The 20,203-nt window shown below is 47.2% G+C and overlaps 1 protein-coding gene across 1 annotated transcript; it reads left to right on the forward strand.

The window, feature by feature from the left end:
* Nucleotides 1-2,260: 2,260 nt before the first annotated feature.
* LOC119431690 (uncharacterized) lies at nt 2,261-17,413 on the forward strand. The gene is made up of 4 exons (XM_049657993.1): nt 2,261-2,305; nt 3,215-3,379; nt 4,110-5,156; nt 17,384-17,413. Exons 1-4 carry the CDS (start codon nt 2,261-2,263, stop codon nt 17,411-17,413), a joined length of 1,287 nt encoding a protein of 428 aa, XP_049513950.1.
* The last annotated feature ends 2,790 nt before the right edge of the window (nt 17,414-20,203 follow it).

Below are 20,203 nucleotides of genomic sequence, written 5' to 3' on the forward strand. Positions count from 1 at the left end.
GGGTAATATAATGCTCACAATATATTCATCGGAAGCTTCGCGGGAGCCGTTATCTCGATCAGACATCTCTCCAGAATGCGGACGAGCTTTCTGGCGAAGCAAAACCGTCGATTCATTGTCAGTAGAGCAAGTAGCTGGCCGTCTTCGAGATAACGCTGATACACGAGCGCGCTCGTTTCCAAGCACCGAGGTGAAGCCACAGCTTCAGGGTGTGTTTCTTTTTATTGCGCTTTCTTTAGTTGTGCGTCATAGCATACGTCATAGCGGGAATTTCGAATTCTTTAAGGTCGATACGCCACGTGGTGGCGAAAAAAGGAAACTGTACGAAATGTCCCTAATTCCTGGTATTGAGCACTGCAACAGGCTGCAGCATGCAAACTACACAAGGAGCTGGAAGGAAGTCCGCTGGTCTACACAGATGGATCAGTCCTGGCGAACGGATCGGCCACTGCAGCCTGCACCATCCCGGCTAGCGCGGTGAACAGGCAAAGCCGGATCCCCTTCGCCGCGAGCTCAACCGTGGCAGAATTAGCGGGGCTCCACCTAGCCGCCGATGTCCTGGCTGAGGACCCTCCTGGGCAACCGGTGGCAGTGCTCTGCGACTCAAAACTCGCGCTCCAGAGCCTAATCAACCACCGCCGATCACGGCTTACGGGGGCCTTGCTCAGCTCGAAGTTCCCTGTATTGGCTGCCGCCGGGCTCACCATCTCGTTTCACTGGCTACCTTCCCATGCGGGAATAGCCGGTAATGAAGAAGCGGACACCCTCGCCAAAACCGCCCACCATCCTGAAGTGCCGCACACACGAGCAGTCGCTTCCTCTGATTTTTCGAGGCAGCGCCTGAAGAAACTGCTCGCAACCGTTCACCCGGATGCCAGAGTGGGAAAGGGCAAGGGTTCGAGGCTACTTCCAGAGGGTGGCCTTACCAGGAGGGAACATGCAACGTTGCTAAGTTGCTTCGACTGCGCATGGGCTGTATCTGGACGGCGGCGCGGCTGCACGCCAAGGGATGCTCCGGCTCACGGGCCTGCGAACGTTGCACCGACCCCTAGACCCTCGACCACCTTCTCTGTGCTTGCCCAGCACTGGCACAGGACCGCTCAAGGGTTTTACCTGCCTACAGGCAACAGGGTCTAACTGCTACGACAACCAGCGACCTCCTGTTCACGTCGCCTCCCCACCTCCGAGCCACTTCGGAGAGCCACTCACTCCAAGTGGCATAGCCACTTGGAGTTAGTGGAGTCGAACGGGATCACCACCCATGGCTAAGCGCTCGCCCCCGCAGGCCATCGCCTTCATCACCGGCCATCTCCATGATCGGATGAGAGTACTGCTGCTTCTCGTTCTCTTCCCTTCCTCACATCTTTATCTCCCACTTCCCCTTCCCCTGAAGCTGCGCCATGTTCCCTATTGGGCAGCAGAAATAGGCGTCATTTTCCTTAATAAACCACTACTACTACTATTCTCCGCCGTGCTTTTGCTCCCGGTGAAAGCGCGCGTCCGTCGCCCTCGCGCGCTTTCACTCTCACATACAGTATATGGCCAATGAAAGTTTTTTTTCTACTGTCGGACGCGACGATCGAAAGGTGAACCCTGCACAGCTTCGCTGTAAAAAGTCGGAGGCAGGACCAGGACGAAGGCTGCGCTCCGCTACCACTCTGCTCGCCACTGAAATTGAACCACAGAAAACCTGATGGAATGAACTCCGACAGAAGCCATCTTCGAAGAAAGAACTTTACTGTCAAGAACGGGGACAGTTGGTTGCTCAATTATGGCCAAGCTTCGTACGACACCAAAAGGTGCCAAATAAGGCAAGCAGTTAGCGATTGTGAGTGGATTTTCTTTGTGCTTTCTTGCTCTTCTAACTAACGACGACTTTCGAAATTGCTCAAGAAAACGCCGAGCTTCTGTCGAATTGACACAAAAAAATAATCCTCGGCCATTGGTTCCCCGGCATCTTTTAAACGTTTTTGTATCTGCATTCGGTATTGTTTCTCGTGGGGAATCTGTGCACTGTTTTGACAGTGTACCAGCGTGCAAGAGCGGAACGTGTTCGTGAATATGCGTTTTGTGTACTCCATTAATATATACGCTGTCGTTTGCAATTTTTCTTGCTTGCGTTCTTTTTTTACAATTTAAACTTGCGCAACGGGGAGTAGTCCTGCATGCTCGTCCCACTATTTAATTTCTTGGGAAGTATTTAGGTTTTTTGAGAAGTATTGTTGTGTCTTGGGAAGTATTCGTTTGCTGTGTCAACGCCATGGTGGAGATTTACGGACCGTTCATCTTCATCAAACTTGTCTACGTATGTACCGCCAAAATATAAGCTCGACAGCTGCTTTAATGGCTTCATGTAGTTTTGCAGCGAAGCTGTATACGTCTACCCTCAAGTCCATTTGTCGTGTCCGTGGGCAAACATGTGGTCCGATCCCGGAGGTAGTTCAGTACAGGGCCGGCCTGCGGCGGAGGTGAAGAAGGCTTCAAGCACTCCGCCCCTAATCATTACGATAAACAATACAAATAAACAAAATAAATAAATCAGAATTTCCTTGTATTTTTCTTCTGTGTGCGTCCACAATAAAAAAGATAAGCGTGGGCCGATGCCGGAGATAGCGCAATACCAGGCCGGCTTTCGGTGGAGGTGAAGCAGGCTTCAAGCACTCCGCCCCTAATAATTATAATGAAAAATACAAAGAAATGAAATTATAAACCAGGATTTTCATGTATTTTTGAGCGTGTGGGTCCCCATAAAATATTTTCGCAGTTTCACCCGAAAGGCGAAGCATCAATTTCGATAGCAAATTAGTAGGAAGCTATACGGTGTAAGGATAGTACTGTTATTGTGATAGCAATGATATGGACACTCCAAAGCGGATTTCTGCCGTCGTCGTTACCGCCGCCATCGCGGTGAGGTTCCGTATGACGTCAACGGCGAGGAAACCGTCGCCGCGCTCCGGCAACACCCTCTAGAAAAATATGAAGGCCTTAGTTCTTTTCCCTTTCCACTCGCGCTACGTCAGCAGATGGGGCGGACGCATGAGGCGGCGAGCGCGTTTTGCGGTTTTGCCCGTCGCCGCGACACGACGCATCCGCGCGTCCGGATCGCGCTGGTGCGCGTTGATCGCGCGTCTCCAGAAACTCATTCCCCGGCGCGTATGTACAGTCGTACATCTCTTCGCTGTTCAGTCGGACGTGTTTTCCTCGCTGTGAAAAGAATCCCGCCGCGAGGCCGTGCAAATGCTCTGTACCTCGATGCCGCGGAAACTACACGGGGGACACGAAGGTGCACGTCTTCAAGTTCCCGAGAGATCAAGCTCTAAGGGACGCTTGGATTCGCGCTGTGCCACGGGAAAACCTCACGGTCACCGAACATTCCAGGGTAAGTTTTTTTTTTATTTAGGTGTTAGTTAATTGAAAGAATATAAACGTACATGTGTAAGTGGCTCATGAGCCGCATGTTTGTGTGACCTGTAGCCGTCGGTTTGCTGATTGGAGCGTATTTTTTATTGCGATAGCAATTATATGGACACTCCAAAGCAGATTTCTGCCGTCGGCGTCGCCGTTGCCGTCGCCGTCGCCGTGAGGTTCCGTATGACGTCAATGGAGATGAAATGATCGCTGCGCGCCGCCGAACGCTGTATGTGCGAGTGAAAGGGCGCGAGGGACGCGCGCTTTCACGGGGAGTGAACGCACGGCGGAGAACAAACGCGCGTTCTGTGCCGTGCTCCCTTAAGGGCTGCAGAAGTAGGCGTCTCTTTCCTCCTTTACAATCACCATATATGTAGAGCAAACGCGCCTTCTTCTGACGGACGAAAGGCCGTGGGGGGGGGGGGGGCAGCGAAGGGAGGCGACGTTTAGCTGCGGCACCAAGTGCCTATTGATATCTGAGGCTCCGGCAACAGTCACCAACGCCGCACGCATTTTGTGCGAACGCGGGCAAAACGCCGACGGCGTCGACAACAGTGCTGTGTGTTGCCGGTGCTGCTGCATGTCCAAGTTTGTACAGCGGATAAAACTACTATCCTTACTCCGTATAGCTCTGTAATAAGTTGCTATCGCAATTGATGCTTGGCCTTTCGGGTGAAACTGCGACAACTTTTTTTTTCTAGGTATGTGAACTTCATTTCATGGACGAGGACATTATTCGAGACGCGACGCATACAGATCAAGCAACTGGCCGCGTAATGACAGTGCCGCTATCTCATGTGCGCCTTCGCCCAGACGCTGTACCGTCGAAGTTCCCGAATCATTCGAGCTACTTGTCCAGAAAGACCGCGAGGAGGGAAGATCCTGACTCCAAGCGCGCGCGAATAGAGAATGCAGCCCTTCAGAAAGCCATCGCTGAATCCAACGAGGCATTTATCAGAGCACGCGAGGAGGATAAAGTCAACAGTGTGAGCGAACTTGCCAACCACTTAAGGAGCCAAGGGATGAAGTTCTGGGATGTTATCGAAAGAAATGAAAGGCTTCTTCTCATTCACATTGTCGACGATGAAGCACCGTGGTTGAAATACTCTGTTTGTGTGAAAGGAGATTTGAGCGTGACACTACACGTTATGAAAACGGCCGTAAAAAAGCTCGGTGCAAATCTCTGCGTTCCCGAAATCGCTAACAGTAAAAGGGGTATGGTGGAACTCCTGGAAGGCATCGAGAAGTGGGACTGTGACCTGATGCCCAACTCAGTCGCCGAAATTTGCGAGGCCGTTTGTTTACTGCTTGATCAGCTTTGCACGTCCCAAGCAGAAGATGACGCCAACTGTATTCAATTTCTGAAAGAGCAAGTCACCTTGCACCTATCGAAAAAACAGCGCAGGCGCTACTCTGCTGATTTCATGATGTTTTGCTGTATTGTTTTCACTATATCGCCCCATGTATACGCGTTCATACGTAGCCATGGAAGCATCACCTTGCCGCATCCTATGACGATAAGATCAGTGTGCTCGTCTTATGGTATGAGTCCTCAACAAGAGCATCAGAGTGAAACATTCCTCAGCTACATGACAACAAGAATTTCTGACCTGAAAGATGACCAGCGCTTTGTCACAGTTATGGTTGATCAAATACATATAAAACCTTACTTTGACTACAAAGGAGGCAATATTACCGGCGCTGCAATTAATAGAAATGAAGCTGCCAACTGTGCGCTCGTTTTCATGGTGCGCAGCGTGACGTGTAAATTCAAAGAAGTTGCGCACATCGTGCCGGTGCACCGAGTAGAGGCGGAGTTCCTGCAAAAGACGCTTAAAGACGTGATTTGTGGGCTGGAAAAGATTGGGTACCGGGTTATGTGCGTCGTCAGCGACAACAACTCTGTGAACAGAAAAGCGATGTCACTTTTCGAATCACCTCCGTGTAACAGAATTGTGTACCAACATCCATCAGACCCTTCAAGGCCGCTGTTCTTCGTTATAGACCCAGTGCACATTCTAAAATGCATACGAAATAACTGGATCAATCAGAAGAATGACCAAATTTGTTTCTACTTCCCGGAGACCCAAGGAGACACACCAGAATCAGAGCGAATGCAAACAGCGTCATTTGCAACAATCAGGGACCTTCACAGCAAAGAGTGTGACCAGCTGTTGAAATATGGCTATGGGCTGTCAAGAAAAGCCCTCTACCTTTCGAGTCTTGAAAGGCAGGACGTAAAGCTTGCTTTACAAATCTTCAATGACTATTTACCAGAGGCGTTACGTGCTCTTGGAGCAAAGTACAACCTATTCTCTTTCGAGGCCACGGCTACATTCGTCGAGATCATACTCAAGTGGTGGAAAATTGCAAACGTCAAAACCCCATGGAAGGGAGAAAGGCTTAGACATCACTTCCAACAACCAGTGCTTTCCATTGATAACGATCCAAAAATTGACTTCTTGCACATGTTTCTGAAGTGGCTGGATGAGTGAAAGAACAAAGGCTTTGACAACGGTACTCTGACAAAGGAGACTCACGCTGCTCTCGAACACACCACCTATGCGCTTGTTGAGCTCGCTAGGTACAGCTTCGAAGAGCTTGGAATGTCATATGTCCTTTTTAGAAGATTCAGACAGACTGCCTTGAAGATCGGTTTGGAAAGTATAGGCAGCTGGCAGGTGCGCAATATCTCCATCAGGCAGATATATGAAGTCGAAAACAAGCTGCGCCTGCAGAGCACCTTGCCTACAGTTTCCACTGACCAGCACTGGGAATGTGTCCGAAAGCAAGTCGAGGCATTGCTTCCCAGCAGCACCGTTGTTGTTACCAGCCAGGCTCTTACGAAGATGCAGGACGTCGTCCCAGTCCTCGTCTACGTTGCAGGTTATGCAGTATACGGGACCCTTAAAAAGTTGAAGTGCCAGCAATGCAGGGACTCGTTGACCGTGGACAAGAAGATCACAGTCTCTGCCACAAACGAACATTATGGTCTTGTGAAGCAGCTGGACCGAGGAGGTTTAGTTTATCCATCAATGTTTGCACTTAACTTAGTTGCTCATAGCTACGTTGTAGTAGAGCAGCTCGCTACAGAGCCAGCACTGCTTATGATGCCTGAACAACGCCAGGTGGTAACGAAAATGACGCTACAATTGCTGGCTAGTGAAGAGCAGTCCGACTTCGATACGTGTGAGAATGGCCACACAGTTGAATTATTGCTTAAACACATCTTGCGCGGTGCAGCACCAACATTCTGCTAAAGAACTTTTGTAGGAAGCTGAACGACAAACTTCTCGGCGCTGCCGATAAATCAAAAAAAGCAAAGCCACAACTCTCGAGGTCAAATAACTGCATGCATTGCTTCTTATATAAAGCCAGCACAAAAAGAAACTGGGCTTCGTAAATAAATGTTTTGCTGCTACAGTTTTCTGGCGTTCTATTCTTTTTTAAATACATGCATGCTTGTTCTTGCAGAAAAAAAATGTTTCCGCGCAATGCACCTGCGAGACAACCTCTCTTGAACAGCGTTCCATATCTTTTTTTTTTCAATCCGCCCCATCGTGTGACGTCACGCGAAGAGAGCTAAGGCCTTCATATTTTTCTAGAGGGTGTTGGCTAAGGCCTTCATATTTTGCTAGAGGGTGTTGGCTCCGGACGCTGTATGTGAGAGTGAAACGGTGCGAGGGACGCGCGCTTTCACGGGGAGCAAACGCGCGTTCTGCGCCGTGCTCCCAGAAGAGCTGCAGAATTAAGCGTCTCTTTCCTCCTTCGTCGCGCGAAAGGCCGTGGGGGGACGGTAGGGAGGGAGGGGAGGCGACGTTTACCTGCGGCACCAAATACGTATTTATATAAAAAAAATCACAGTATATCCACGAAGTGAATGATGATGAGTGGGCGAAGCACCGGGGGATCATTCGGATAAACCACAGCTACGGACGAGAGATAAAGAGAGCGCGCGTCGGGAACGAACGCCCTTGTGCAATGCAGCGCCCCTAGCTACGGACAAGAAAGAGAGCGCGCGTCGGGAACGAACGCCCTTGTGCAATGCAGCGCACCTAGCTACGGACGAGAGAGAAAAACGCCGGAAGCGTTCTCCGGAAGCCGGAAGCGGAACCGGAAGTGGAAACTGAAGCGGAAGTCGGCTTCCGGTTATACTATACATATACATATATATGTATACATGCGTATACATACATGCATAGCGGTCTCCATGCCAACCAGAGCTACGGACTTCTAGTGAACATTTCATAAAACTACATGCGGCGTCTCTTTCACGTACGGACACACAACGCCATCTATTGAGAAATTCATAAAGTTGAGGTGGCTACATACTACTACTACTACTACTACTACGACGACGACGACGACAGAGGAGGGAACGACCCACACCCTAAGGAGCTTCGTCCCTAAAACGTTGCGAAGCGAGAAGGTGGGTAAGATTTCCGACGCCGCTCGACGAGTGTCCCATTCCGATCTCGTAGAAAACCTCCAAGCCGCCCCCAGAGGCACCGGCAGCAGTTACCAACGCCGCGCGCGTTCGGTCCGAACGCGCGCGGTACCTCATCACATTTCCTAGCGCATCACGAGTAATGCGATGCGCCAGCATGTACATGTAGCGCATCACCCCTGGTGCGCTGGTGGTGGCACACGCACATCGAACGCAAAGCAGCGGTTGCAGACGCTTCCTGCGTCACACCACGATGCAGCTCAGCGAGCGCCCAGCAGATCCACAGCAAATTGCGTTCCCTATAGTTCCTAATGCGATGCGATCGCGTTTACATGCACTGCGAAAGTCGACTTACGCATTTCAATCCACCCCTGCCTGGCGCATTATAGTGACGCGCTTTCCTAGCTCATTAGCCCTGTTTACATGGATGCGATGCGCTAGCAAGTTGATGTGATGCGATGCGATGCGCCAGTTGTCGCATTCATGTAAACGCGGCTATAGAGTTACGCCGATTGCATCGCCCCGGCTCGGCTTCGTCGCAGTTGTTGATGTCCCAGATTCCCGGACTTGAGCTCTTTCAGTGGTCATTGATTCCACCCAGGAAAGTTCCAGCCAATTAGAATGCGAATCGATAACCAGCAGGACCCACAAAGTTGATGTGTAAACGCGACGAAGGCTTCTTGGTGAACTCCTATGGGCGCACCGGTGCTTTACTGGGGGCTTGCCGAGTTTGTTGGCATACTTGGCAGGCAGCTACCATGCGTTCGATGTGACTGTCGATGCCCGGTCACCACACTGTGCTGCGTGCAAGACCTTTCATCTGTAATATCCCGGTTCTGTGGTGTGTAATGTGTCCAGGACAGCACACGACAGTTCAATCAGAGTTCAAGAGTGAAAGTTCGATGAGGTTAGCGATGAGCTCTGTGCTGATGGTAAATCTCGCACGAGACAGAGATGACAGAGATGGTAGGACCGTGAGCAGATGATTACCAGCAATTTGGTGATGATGATGATGATGATGATTTATTGGCATCCCCTTTGAAACGGGGCGGCGACAAATAGTCACCTAGCCTGCTTGATTTAATCAGGTATACTATACATGTTCTTTATCTAGCATGTTTGTATACCTATCATTATTTTTCTTTTTCAAAAATTTACCTTGTACCGCTGCCTATGATTTTAAGAGATCAGGTGGGACATCGCCGAACAGCGCCTCTAGCGGCCGCCTCTGAAAAAATTCTCGCTTTCTATGGTAGACCGTAGTTTTTCCCAAATAACTAATCATAGAAGCCATCTTTCAAAATATTCCCGTAGAAATAGGCTCTTGGCGCTTAGCCCGACGTCTCATCTCAGCGGTATCATTTGTTACGGCAAAAAACCCGTTCCAAATTGCGAGCGAAGTTTGAAGTATGGGAGTCTATGGAAAAGGCCAAATTTTGGAGGCTGTTTTGGCCAGTAAAAAGCAATTTGCGATGGACCTATTGCATCAATTTACGTATTCCCGGGTACTTATCAGCTTCAATAACTTCTTTCGTTTCTTTCTACTGTACCAAGGTCTTCCTAAAAGATAGCTGGCTGGTTTCGTGAACATGCGAACATGCTTCCGAACTTCTCTTGAACTTTAGGTGTAATGTATTTTACACAATAACTCCAGATGACGTGTTTTTAAAGTTCATTTCTTTCTTAAGGCGAATATTTATGAAGACATTACTAAGAAATATTTTGCCTCTTCATTTATGTCGTGGGTAAGGCGTGTTTGTGCGACTCTTGTGCAGCTTGAAACGTACCACAAAAATAAATTGTGTCCAGCGTTTCCGAAGCCCGGCAAAGCTCCAAACCTGCCCAACCTCAGACCGATTTCCCTTACATCCTGTGTAGGAAAGGTAGCGGAACACGTAATTCACAATCGCGTTACTAAGCACGTCGAACAGAGCGGTCTCCTGCCCTATAACATGGTGGGCTTCAGACCAGGCCTCTCGACACAAGATGCAATGAAACTATTCGAGACTGAAATCATAGACCAAGATACGAGAGACCTGCGGGTCATTCTCAGGCTTGACCTAGAGAAGGCCTTCGACAACATATCACACCGACGTATTCTGGAATCCATCTCGGATCTTAACTTAGGACAAGCCTTTCACGGTTACGTAAGATCATTCCTGGAGAACCGCAAAGCCACGTAAAGCTTAGAGACCACAAATCAGAAGGGTATTCACTCGGACCCAAAGGCACGCCTCAGGGGACAGTGCTATCGCCCTTGTTGTTCAACCTAGCCTTCAGGCAACCGTCGGTATCACTGTCGGGGATCCAAAGAGTTCTCCACACAATATACGCCGATGACATCACCATCCGTTGCACCGGCGGCAGCGAAAGGGAAGTGGAATCGAGCCTACAAGAAGCAGTCGAACGTACTGAAACCTTCCTCGATGGCACAGGCCTACGATGCTCGACAAACAAGTCTGAGCTACTTCTCCACAGACCGGTCAGCAAAGGTGATAAACCCAGGGGTTGGAAGCCCCTGGCCGAAGTCGCCATAGAACTACACACCAAAAGCGGGGCAAGCATTCCTAGGGTCGACACCCTAAAGGTGCTGGGAATGTTCATCGAGTCTACCGGAGGTAACATCACGACGCTCAGAAAAATTACGACCAAGACCGAGTGTGTCTCCCCTTCACTGTGTCCGTGTCAATTGTGTGCGCAAAAAGATTTCACTATGAACCGAGTGTATGATTGAATTAATGAATAGAATCTCCAACAAGAGAAGCGGTCTAAAGGAGGACAATCTCCTACGGCTATTCCACACATTCTTAATGAGTCACATAATTTACGTGGCTGCAATGCGCAAGTGGTATGCTTTTGAAAGGCACAAGCTTGACACGCTCACCCGTAAAAGCATCAAAAGAGTGATAGGAGTACCAATAAACGCCAACACAGGCCGCCTTCTTCAACTAGGTGTACATAATACTCTCAACGAAATCATCGAAGCTCAGGAAACGGTTCAAGTATCACGACTCTCTAGCACCCCTGCGGGGAGGCAGATTCTCGTGGTCTTAGGATTCGGCTCCATGGTAGCGATGGAACGTACATGTGAAATGTCAGATTACCTACGGGACAACATTATGGTTTCTCCTTTTCCCAAAAACGTGCATCCACAACACAATGAAATCAGGCGAAAAGTTAGGGCTGTGGCATTGCTCCGGAGAATAAAAGCCTGGCCTCACACGGTCACTTTCTTTGACGCGGCCCAGTGCACACATCGGATTTCGTCGCAACGGTAGTTAATCACGACGGACACGTCACTTGTGCGGCCTCCATCAGAGACAGCATGCCGGCTAGGGCACAGCAGGCTGCGATCGCTTTGGCACTTCTCGACGATGACAGAGCTGAAATATTTACTGACACAAGGGCGGCGGTTTGGGCATTTGCCTCTGGTACCATCGCCGAGGAAGCTCATCGAATTCTCAAAGGCAAAGTCATCCAGCCACATACAATCACATGGTTCCCGGCACATCTCGAACCCCAACTCGACTCCCTCCCCAACCTCAATGACATCGCATACGTCTAAGCTCGCGAACTAACCCTCCGTGCTGATGCCACTGCGCGTCGAGGTTCCATCGATTCTAGGCTCGTCGAGTTCCTTGGCACTCTCTCCACATTTAACGAGGTTACCAAGCACTACTACCTTGGTAGGAGACTATACCCTCCCCCACACGGCACACTAACCAGACTTCTAGCTGTCACACTATGCATGCTTCATACGGGATCATATCCCAACCTGAATTTATTTCACTACATCAATCCAGACTACTTTAGTCCAAACTACCCTAGCTGCGGAATACGTAGTACTTAAGACCACATGCTCTGGGGATGCCCCTCGTTACAGAGGGGCCCGCATCGATGCGCTGCAGAGGAGTGGAGCTCTGCTTTTCGGAGCTCCGACCAGTCACGCCAATTTTGAGCTGTCCAGAGAGCCCACGATGCGGTGCTGGACTCGGTCTCCCCGTCCCAACGTGGGTGCGGCCCGCGGCTTCGTCGCCTCCCTGAGACGGGGCAACGGAGCTTCTCAGGACCTTCATTAAAGTTCTTTGTCTGTCTGTCTGTCTGTCTGTCTGTCTGTCTGTCTGTCTGTCTGTCTGTCTGTCTGTCTGTCTGTCTGTCTGTCTGTCTGTCTGTCTGTCTGTCTGTCTGTCTGTCTGTCTGTCTGTCTGTCTGTCTGTCTGTCTGTCTGTCTGTCTGTCTGTCTCTCTGTCTGTCTGTCTGTCTGTCTGTCTGTCTGTCTGTGTCCAGCGTGTGCAATTAAAAGACACAGAAATAGAACAGTTGGCTGCAGCCCCAAACGTAGTATTCTTACAAAGGAATACCGTTGAAGCTATTTTACGTAGTATATTTGCATTATATGAAAGCAGGACTTTTGCGTACCGGGTCTTCGGTGCAAATGAAGGCTGTCCGAAGTATTGCACAAACTTGTTTGCTTAGTACAAGCCGGTACCTTGAAACAGAAACAATCTACACTCAATATGCAGCGCACGTGTCTTATCACTTGAACAATTCCCATATACCTTCACGAAATTTCAGAAATACTAAAGGTCTTCATATCCTTTTACCACGACGTACGCAGAGAAGTTTTGGAAATTATACGAAAAGACACCGGGACGTGTTAATGTAGCCTGTCGAGCAAAAATAGAGAACGATTCCTATCACAGACCACACCCTTTTTGAGTTATTCCCACAAAGTTGTGCAAGACATTGTTTTCGGCTACAATCACCAAAGTTGCTATAGCATTCTGCTGGTCTGTTCTTGACTAACTCTATTGCTGAATCAGGTCGCAGCACCATGATATAGTTACTGCTGCAATTCTTCAGTAATTTTGTAAGAATATTCTCCGTCTTCTTCTTCTTTCGGGGGATTTTCGTACAAAACCTGTTCTGACTATAAGGCACGTCGTAGTGGAGGGCTCCGGTAAAATTTTGACCACCTGGGGTTCTTTAACATGCACTACATCGCAAGAACATCGGCGTTTTTGCATTTCGCCTCCATCTAAATGCGGCCGGCGTGGCCGGGATTGGATGCGGCGATCTCGTGCTCAGTAGTGCAACAAGAAGAGAATATTCTCCTACCCTAAATTTAACGTGTTTGAGCAATTGCAGAAACATGAGAAAGGACGGTGAGGGTTTGCAGAAATGTTTCCTTATTAGAATCGTTTATGACCCATATCGGTACGCGGTGGGTTTGTCATGATCACGCCAGCGTCCACTGACACCATTTATTACTTTGACTACTGCTTGTAACTAAAAATACAAAAGCGTTGTTCCTTGTGCGTGTGTAGCACAATGGCAGTTGAACCTTTCACATGGTCCCACTAAGCCACACCTTCCCTTTTCTGCCATGGTGCCACAGGGCATGTCAATTTCACCCCTGAATTTAACCCTTTCAATTTCCTAGAAAGCATACGGACGTATACACAAGACGAACAGGTGAAGTTTTGAAGTAGTCCTGAGATTTGAGTAAAATTTCATAAGCATTGTTATTATCCTTTATTTGTTTGCACACGAGGGGTGCCTGAAAAGTTCGCAGCCCACCCGTGAAATATTTTGCAATGCAGTATGTTATTGAGTTATTTGAGTGGTCTCCTGAGCAATCTGGATTTATTTTGATTTGATTGGTTTCGAGTACAGCGGCAGTACAGCGGCAGTACAGCAAAGTGTGAAGCTGAAATATGAAAAGGCAGAAATTCGCAAAGCGAGCAGTCTATAAATACGTTCTAAAAAAAGGGCTGACACCACAAGAAAGGCACAAGGACATGCTGTGGACATTAAGGGACAATGCTCCTTCTTATGCTATGATGAAAAGTGGATTGCCGATTCCAAGGAGGCCAGACATCAATTGAAGACTCTGCGCGCAGTGGTCGTCCCTCAACAGTATGCACAGATGAAAATGTCCAAATAATGTAAGACATTGTAATGACTGATTGACGTATCACACAGCGGCACATTGCGGAATGTGTGGGCATATCAGTGGAGAGGTTTGGCCGTAACCTAACACATCTCCTTAACATGCACAAAGTTTCTGCACGATATTTGCCCAAACTTTTGACATTAGAGAACAAACGTCTGAGAGAACTTCTTCACTCTGCATAAAACCTGCAACTGTTTGAAGCTGATAATAGTCTTTTTCTGCAAAAATTCTTTACAATGGATGAAACTTGGGTGCATCACTTTTGTCCTGAGTCAAAAGAAGAAGCCTCGAAACAATGGAAACACCCAACCTCCACCCGCCCCACAGAGGCAAAGGTGGCAAGGTTATGGCATGATCATTCCGGGCTCGCAAGGTTATCATTCTCCTGGAATTCCCCTAGACAGGTCAAACCATCAACGGGGAATACTATGCAGCTCAAATTCTTCGTCTGAGGTCGGCAAATAAGAAAAAAGGTCGAGGGATTCTCCGGAAAGGGGTGCTGTTTCACCAGGACAATGTGCCAGTTCACACATCGGCTGTTGCGATGGCTGCAATTCACTCCTGTGGTTTCCAACTGCTTTAGCACCCGCCCTATTCACCTGATTTCGCTCCCTCGGACTACCACCTGTTCCCACAGATGAAAAAGCACCTTGGTGGAAGTCGTTTTCCTTCTGATGAAGCCGTCATGGACATCGTAAAATACTTTTTTGGAAGTGCAGGAGGAAATGTTCTACCAAAGTGGAATAATGAAACTCCAAGAGTGATGACATACATCACCTTTCTGGTTCCGGACAAGCGCGTTCTTTGGGTAAATCTGAGGCGCTTGGCATAGAAAGGCTTAAACTTTTAACCAGCGAAAGGCTTTTACGGTCACTTCTGTAGCTGCACGGAAAGCGCGGACAATCAGTCCACTTTCAGCACACGCGCTCTGATCCAAGACACATATTTGTGAGAAAGGGGCTCCTATACTACCCTTAGCGAGAAATGTATCCACAAGTTACACCTCATTATCCCGATGTATTTATGAGCCGCACTCTGCTGTCTGTTCTCCGTATTATGACAAAAATATAGTTTCTGCAGTGTCAGTACCTAAACGTAAAACAGAAAATTGAAGTCATCACATCAACTCTCATATATCATAAATTGCAAGAAACTGTAATGAAACTGTACTTCATAATACTCGCAATGCAAACTTTGATGCATGTGAATCATTTCAATTTCCTATCTGTTCCAGAGCAGAAATATACTCTTGAGATGATATACACAGTTTATTTAGCAAAATTTGATAAGAATTTTGTCCTTTAACATGTGCTCCTATTCGTCATGCACAATTCTCTCTATCAAATATATGGCCTAAACATCACTAAGTCGAATCGTGAATCATTTAAAACTTAAACTGGCTTCTCCACATGTACGGGAAATGCCGTAGGCATTTGAGAATTTAATTATACACAATCATTTGTTTGCATAAACTTCCTGACTATGGACATGTAATGAAAAGCTCGAATGTATTGCACGGCTTTGAATTTTCGCAGCAAATTCATCCACTGCACTTATAAAACAATGCACTTTTTTTAGTGAATGAGTCCAAAATTCCTATCAACTTATTTAACATAGTGACATAAGTTTCAAGAGCTCGTTGATTAGCTTGTCATTTGAGCAAAGAAGACGAGAGACGTTCGTGCACAGAAAAAATAAGAGGCTAAGAGCGACAACTGTTGTTATTTCAGAAGGAAAAACTGAGTTTAGCTATGCAGTGTTAAACTATGTAGCTTTAAATAACGCGCATATTTTATAGGTCGCCGGACAGGGATCTTTGGAGATAGCTGGGAGAGGCCTTCGTCCTGCCAAGGGCATAAAAATAGGCTGATAATGGTGATGATGATGATGAAACATTGCAGGAGGTGATCGACCCTCATGCAAGAAATATTTGTCGCAGTTTAATAATTTATTTATTTGCGCCGTGAGCACTCGAAGGCACTACGGAAGGGAGTGGGTTTAGCAGGCTAAACAGATAACGCAATAATAAAATGTAACTTTCTATTCATATAGTTTTAGCTGGTGGTAAGTGGAAAAAAAACTTCAGTGCCCACCAGGAAGGCAGCTTTACAATTATACCACATTACTTAACATTTCAAATAATTATAAACATAAGTAATTAACAAATAATTAACTTTCGTTTATTAGTATTCTATAGGATTTCTTTGGGGCGGCGATTCCATTCAAGGGCGGTGCGAGGCCAGAAAGAGCTTAAACAAGTTAATGTGGCTAAATCTGATACGTATTTTGTACAGCTTATCATTACGATGCTATATATGTTGTGACGGGGATACAGTCGAACCCGGATGTATCAAACCAACTTATAACGAATTATTCTGTATATCGAACAGCTGTAAAATTCCTTTGAAAATCCTATCGCTGGTGCACGCGTATATCGAACGCCCGTTCACCAGCACATTCGATATATCGGACGCGGCGCCACGAAGAAGACCTCATAGTGCAATTATTTGTGCACTTTGAGGTGTTCTGGCACCTGGGAGAAGAGAATGTGCAGTCAGTTGAGCCCCGTGTAGCTGTTCGTCTAGCCCGCATGCTACCTCGAACGTCAACATTTCTTCTATCCGATTTTAGAGGCATCGTCGTGTGGGTTGAGTGCCTATTCGTGAGTTCATTTTCCGCAAGCGATGACAGCTGCAAGTGTAAAGAAAACAGCCAGCATGGACTTTGCAATGAAGTTGAAAGTGATCCAGCAATATTTTTTGCGGGTAAATAAACTGTGCTTGCTTTTTTTCACCCGAGTTGCGTGCAGTAAGTTAGCGGCTCTTGGACGCACCAATCGGTAAGCCACCGTTTGCAAGGGCCTAATATTTTATATATCGAATTACCTATATATCGAATTTTTGTGATACCCTTCAGATTTGATACATTCGCGTTCTACTGTATTAGTTCAGGGGTTACAAATTCAAGTTTAGTTTTATTTGAGGTTAGAGTAGCTATTCTATCATAAGTTGAACATATAAAACGAGTGGAGTAATTTTGCGTTCTAGTGAGGTAATAAATATAATAGAATTTCACACGTTGGATACATACAAAAATTTTCCTCCTATTAGCGTTTTCAATAGTAGTAACTTGAGAGAGGATGGTGGCATATTATAAATCTAGCAGAGCAAATAACCCTACGTTCGATCCGCATTGCTACTAATGTCGATACATCAGGTGAGTTTAGCGGCAATAGGTTGACTAGGTAAGATTAACGGTATAATGAACACGTAAATACTTCTATGAATATACAGCCTCGAACTCCATGTTGTTAAGTCACTACGTCGAATAGCTGTTTTGAAGCGGAGTTGCTCCGTGTTGGGACCGATTTTTGTTTCTTTTTTAATTTGAAAACATTGTATGCCCCATTACGCGAAAATCCGACGTTGTAGTGGGCGGCGTGATAACTGATTACAAAAAGTTGGAAGTCATTTCAAACACTAGCGGATGTCGATGGCACGTTGTCATTCCGCGAGTGCCTCGCAGCATACTATACGCTGCATACACACCTTTCTCACTCTCATTTCACCCAGGAAGACGTTATCTTCAACGTCTTCGAGTAGACGTTGAATCGCCTTCCGACCTTTAGGGGCGAATCTCCTTAGGGTGTGGGTCTGTCCCTCCTCTGTAGTAGTAGTAGTAGTAGTAGTAGTAGTAGTAGTAGTAGTAGTAGTAGTAGTAGTAGTAGTAGTAGTAGTAGTAGTCGTAGTAGGTGGCCACGTCTACTTTTATGAAAAAAAAACGTTGTCGCAGTTTCACCTGAAAGGCGAAGCATCTATTGCGATAGCAAAATTGTAGAGAGCTATACGGAGTAATGATATTAGCTTTATCAGCTGTACAAACTTGGACATGCAGCAGCACCGGCAACACGCGGAACTGTTGTCGACGCCGCCGGCGTTTTTCCCGCGTTCGCTCAAAATGCGTGCGGCGTTGATGACTGTTGCCGGAGCCTCTGATATAAATAGGCACTTGGTGCCGCAGCTAAACGTCGCCTCCCTGCCCTTTTTTTCCATAAAAGTAGACGTGGCTACCTACTACTACTACATACTACAGAGGAGGGACAGACCCACACTCTAAGGAGCTTCGCCCCTAAAAAAAATTCGGAAAGTTGTGTCCGTAGCGCGGAATCGAACCAGAGACCCCTCGCGTCCGAACGCGCGGCGCTAGCCACTACGCCACGAAGCGCATATGGACACACGCACCACGATGACAATAAATACCCAACATTAACGAAAGACTGCGCGTTTCTAACGCGTTTGTGCTAGCGCGTCACGGCCCGTGTAAGAAGCTGATGTAAGACGCTGTAGCCTCTCCACCTTACCCCCGTATTCATAAACGCTCCTCGACTTGAACTTGACTTGCCACCGCCTTGGGCAGCGCGTTCGAAGCGCGTTGAAGGCGGTGGCAAGTCAAGTTCAAGTCGAGGAGCGCCTATGAATACGGGGGTTATACTCTCTCAGCAGTCATGTGATGGCGTCGGCAAACGCGGTGCACATTCCGACTTGTGGGCATGTGTAAACGGCTGCGTACGACGCTGTGGCCTCTCCCCCTTACTAGAGAGTACTGCACGTTTCTAACGCGTTTGTGCTAGCGTCCCCTTAAGCGGGAGATGGTGCAATTATAATGAAGGGCGCTGTTATAAAATAGGAATGACGTCACATATGGCGCGTGTCATTGGTGGAAGTCAATCGTTCGATTTAGTGCGGCGAGACTGGGCGAATTACACGGAAGATTCACGGTTTACCGATGATTCCCTCCGGAGCTTCGCCCACTCATCATCGTTCACCCCGTGGATATGCGGTGTTTTTTATATTTATCTTTTGCTTGTTCTTTTACTTTTTCAAAGCTGACTGGGTAATCCTGTTTTATAATTACATTTATGATGTTTTGTTTAACTTTTATGTTTCTTTTTCTTGTTCTTAATACCATTTGGTGCTTAGCTTAGCCACGCCAGTGGGTGTGTCCCATCTTAAGAGGAAATTCTGAGCCGCTATCTTTGCACGAGGACCACGCGCCCGGTCGCATCGGGTTTTCCGTGCCCGCACAAGAAAAAAGGCTCTCCAATCTGCCAGTGTTCCTTTCACTGCAACGTTCCTCGTTTGGGCTGAGTACTATTCAATTTTCTACTTCTTGATTGTTGTTCGTCCTTCCCTCCACGAGTCCTTTTTTCCGCAGGGCCGTTGTGAGCTAGCCAGGTTGGCTTCTGTTGCTTTTCTTCATTCTTTCACGCGGGCGCCATCGCTCTGGCTAGCTTGCGTTCATTTACTTGCGAATTGCCGTTCGAGCTTCGCGATATTTGTATTGATATGTATAACATTTTTTGCGTGCTGATTTCAACTGTATACCCTTAACCTTAATGCCCACTTAGTGCCCACTTAATGCCCAATTGAAGGGTTATTTCGATGCAGAATCCGAAGACGCCAGAGCTGAGTGCTTGCCAAGGTTGCTACTACCACCTCTGGCCCAACGTCACCGAGGGTCACCGATTCAGCACAGGTGGAATTGCGCGCTCTGCGCCAGCCGAGACCTCTACTCAAGCATCCTCGAGTTCCTTATCAGCTGAGAAAGCGGTGAGCCACTTTGCACCGTCATTCTTGGTTCGTGGGAAAGCGCATTTTGCTGTATTGACCGAACTGAGCTGTACAGAGACGCATTTAAAGTGAACAGTACTAACAATAATAATAAGAAGAGAAACAGTTCCAGTGATATGCTACTTGTTTAGTGGGACAAAGAATGACCAATTTTATCAATTTGTAAAACGAAATTATTATTTATTTTTGTCCGAGAGAATTATAACACTCAGACATATTTCACAATTTCTATTTCATCTCAAGAGTACGCGAGTTTTGAGAATGTAGGATCTTAGTAGTGGGTTCACTGGTTTTGCTGTGACTCCCGCAGTTGACGTACACTTCCTCACCTACTAAGTTCGCTAGGAGAGTTCTTACAAACTGAGGGAATACAGCAGAAGTGCATGATTTTATTTTTGCTAAAGCGCGAGCGAAATGTATAGGTACGCACCTATAATTGCCGCGGAATACTTTGGATGGAGACTGGCTGCATTTCAACTTATCATCCGTCTAAATATTACAATAAGAGGATACAGCATTAGCGATCAAAGGCAAGGCAGACCGAGGGTACGGAGCACGTTTCCTGAAGAGTCGTGAGTAGACTATTATTGTCACTTCACACGATGTTATATATATATATATATATATATATATATATATATATATTGTGAGCGCTAACTGTGAAGTTCATCATCGTCTTCATGTGTATATACCCATCCTCATAATCATCATCATTTTGTCGGGTTGGTGTTCGTGGGCTGTCTCGCGCTGTGTGTCAATAGA

This window comes from Dermacentor silvarum, chromosome 10 (assembly GCF_013339745.2).
Source record: "Dermacentor silvarum isolate Dsil-2018 chromosome 10, BIME_Dsil_1.4, whole genome shotgun sequence".
NCBI classification, from domain to species: Eukaryota; Metazoa; Arthropoda; class Arachnida; order Ixodida; family Ixodidae; genus Dermacentor; species Dermacentor silvarum.

Coding starts and splice junctions, on each gene's coding strand:
- LOC119431690 (XM_049657993.1), top strand. CDS start 2,261: ATGGTGGAGATTTACGGACCGTTCATCTTCATCAAACTTGTCTAC. Junction 3,380..4,109: donor CGGTCACCGAACATTCCAGG/GTAAGTTTTTTT, acceptor TTTTTTTTCTAG/GTATGTGAACTTCATTTCAT. Junction 5,157..17,383: donor ACTGTGCGCTCGTTTTCATG/GTGCGCAGCGTG, acceptor CATTTCACCCAG/GAAGACGTTATCTTCAACGT.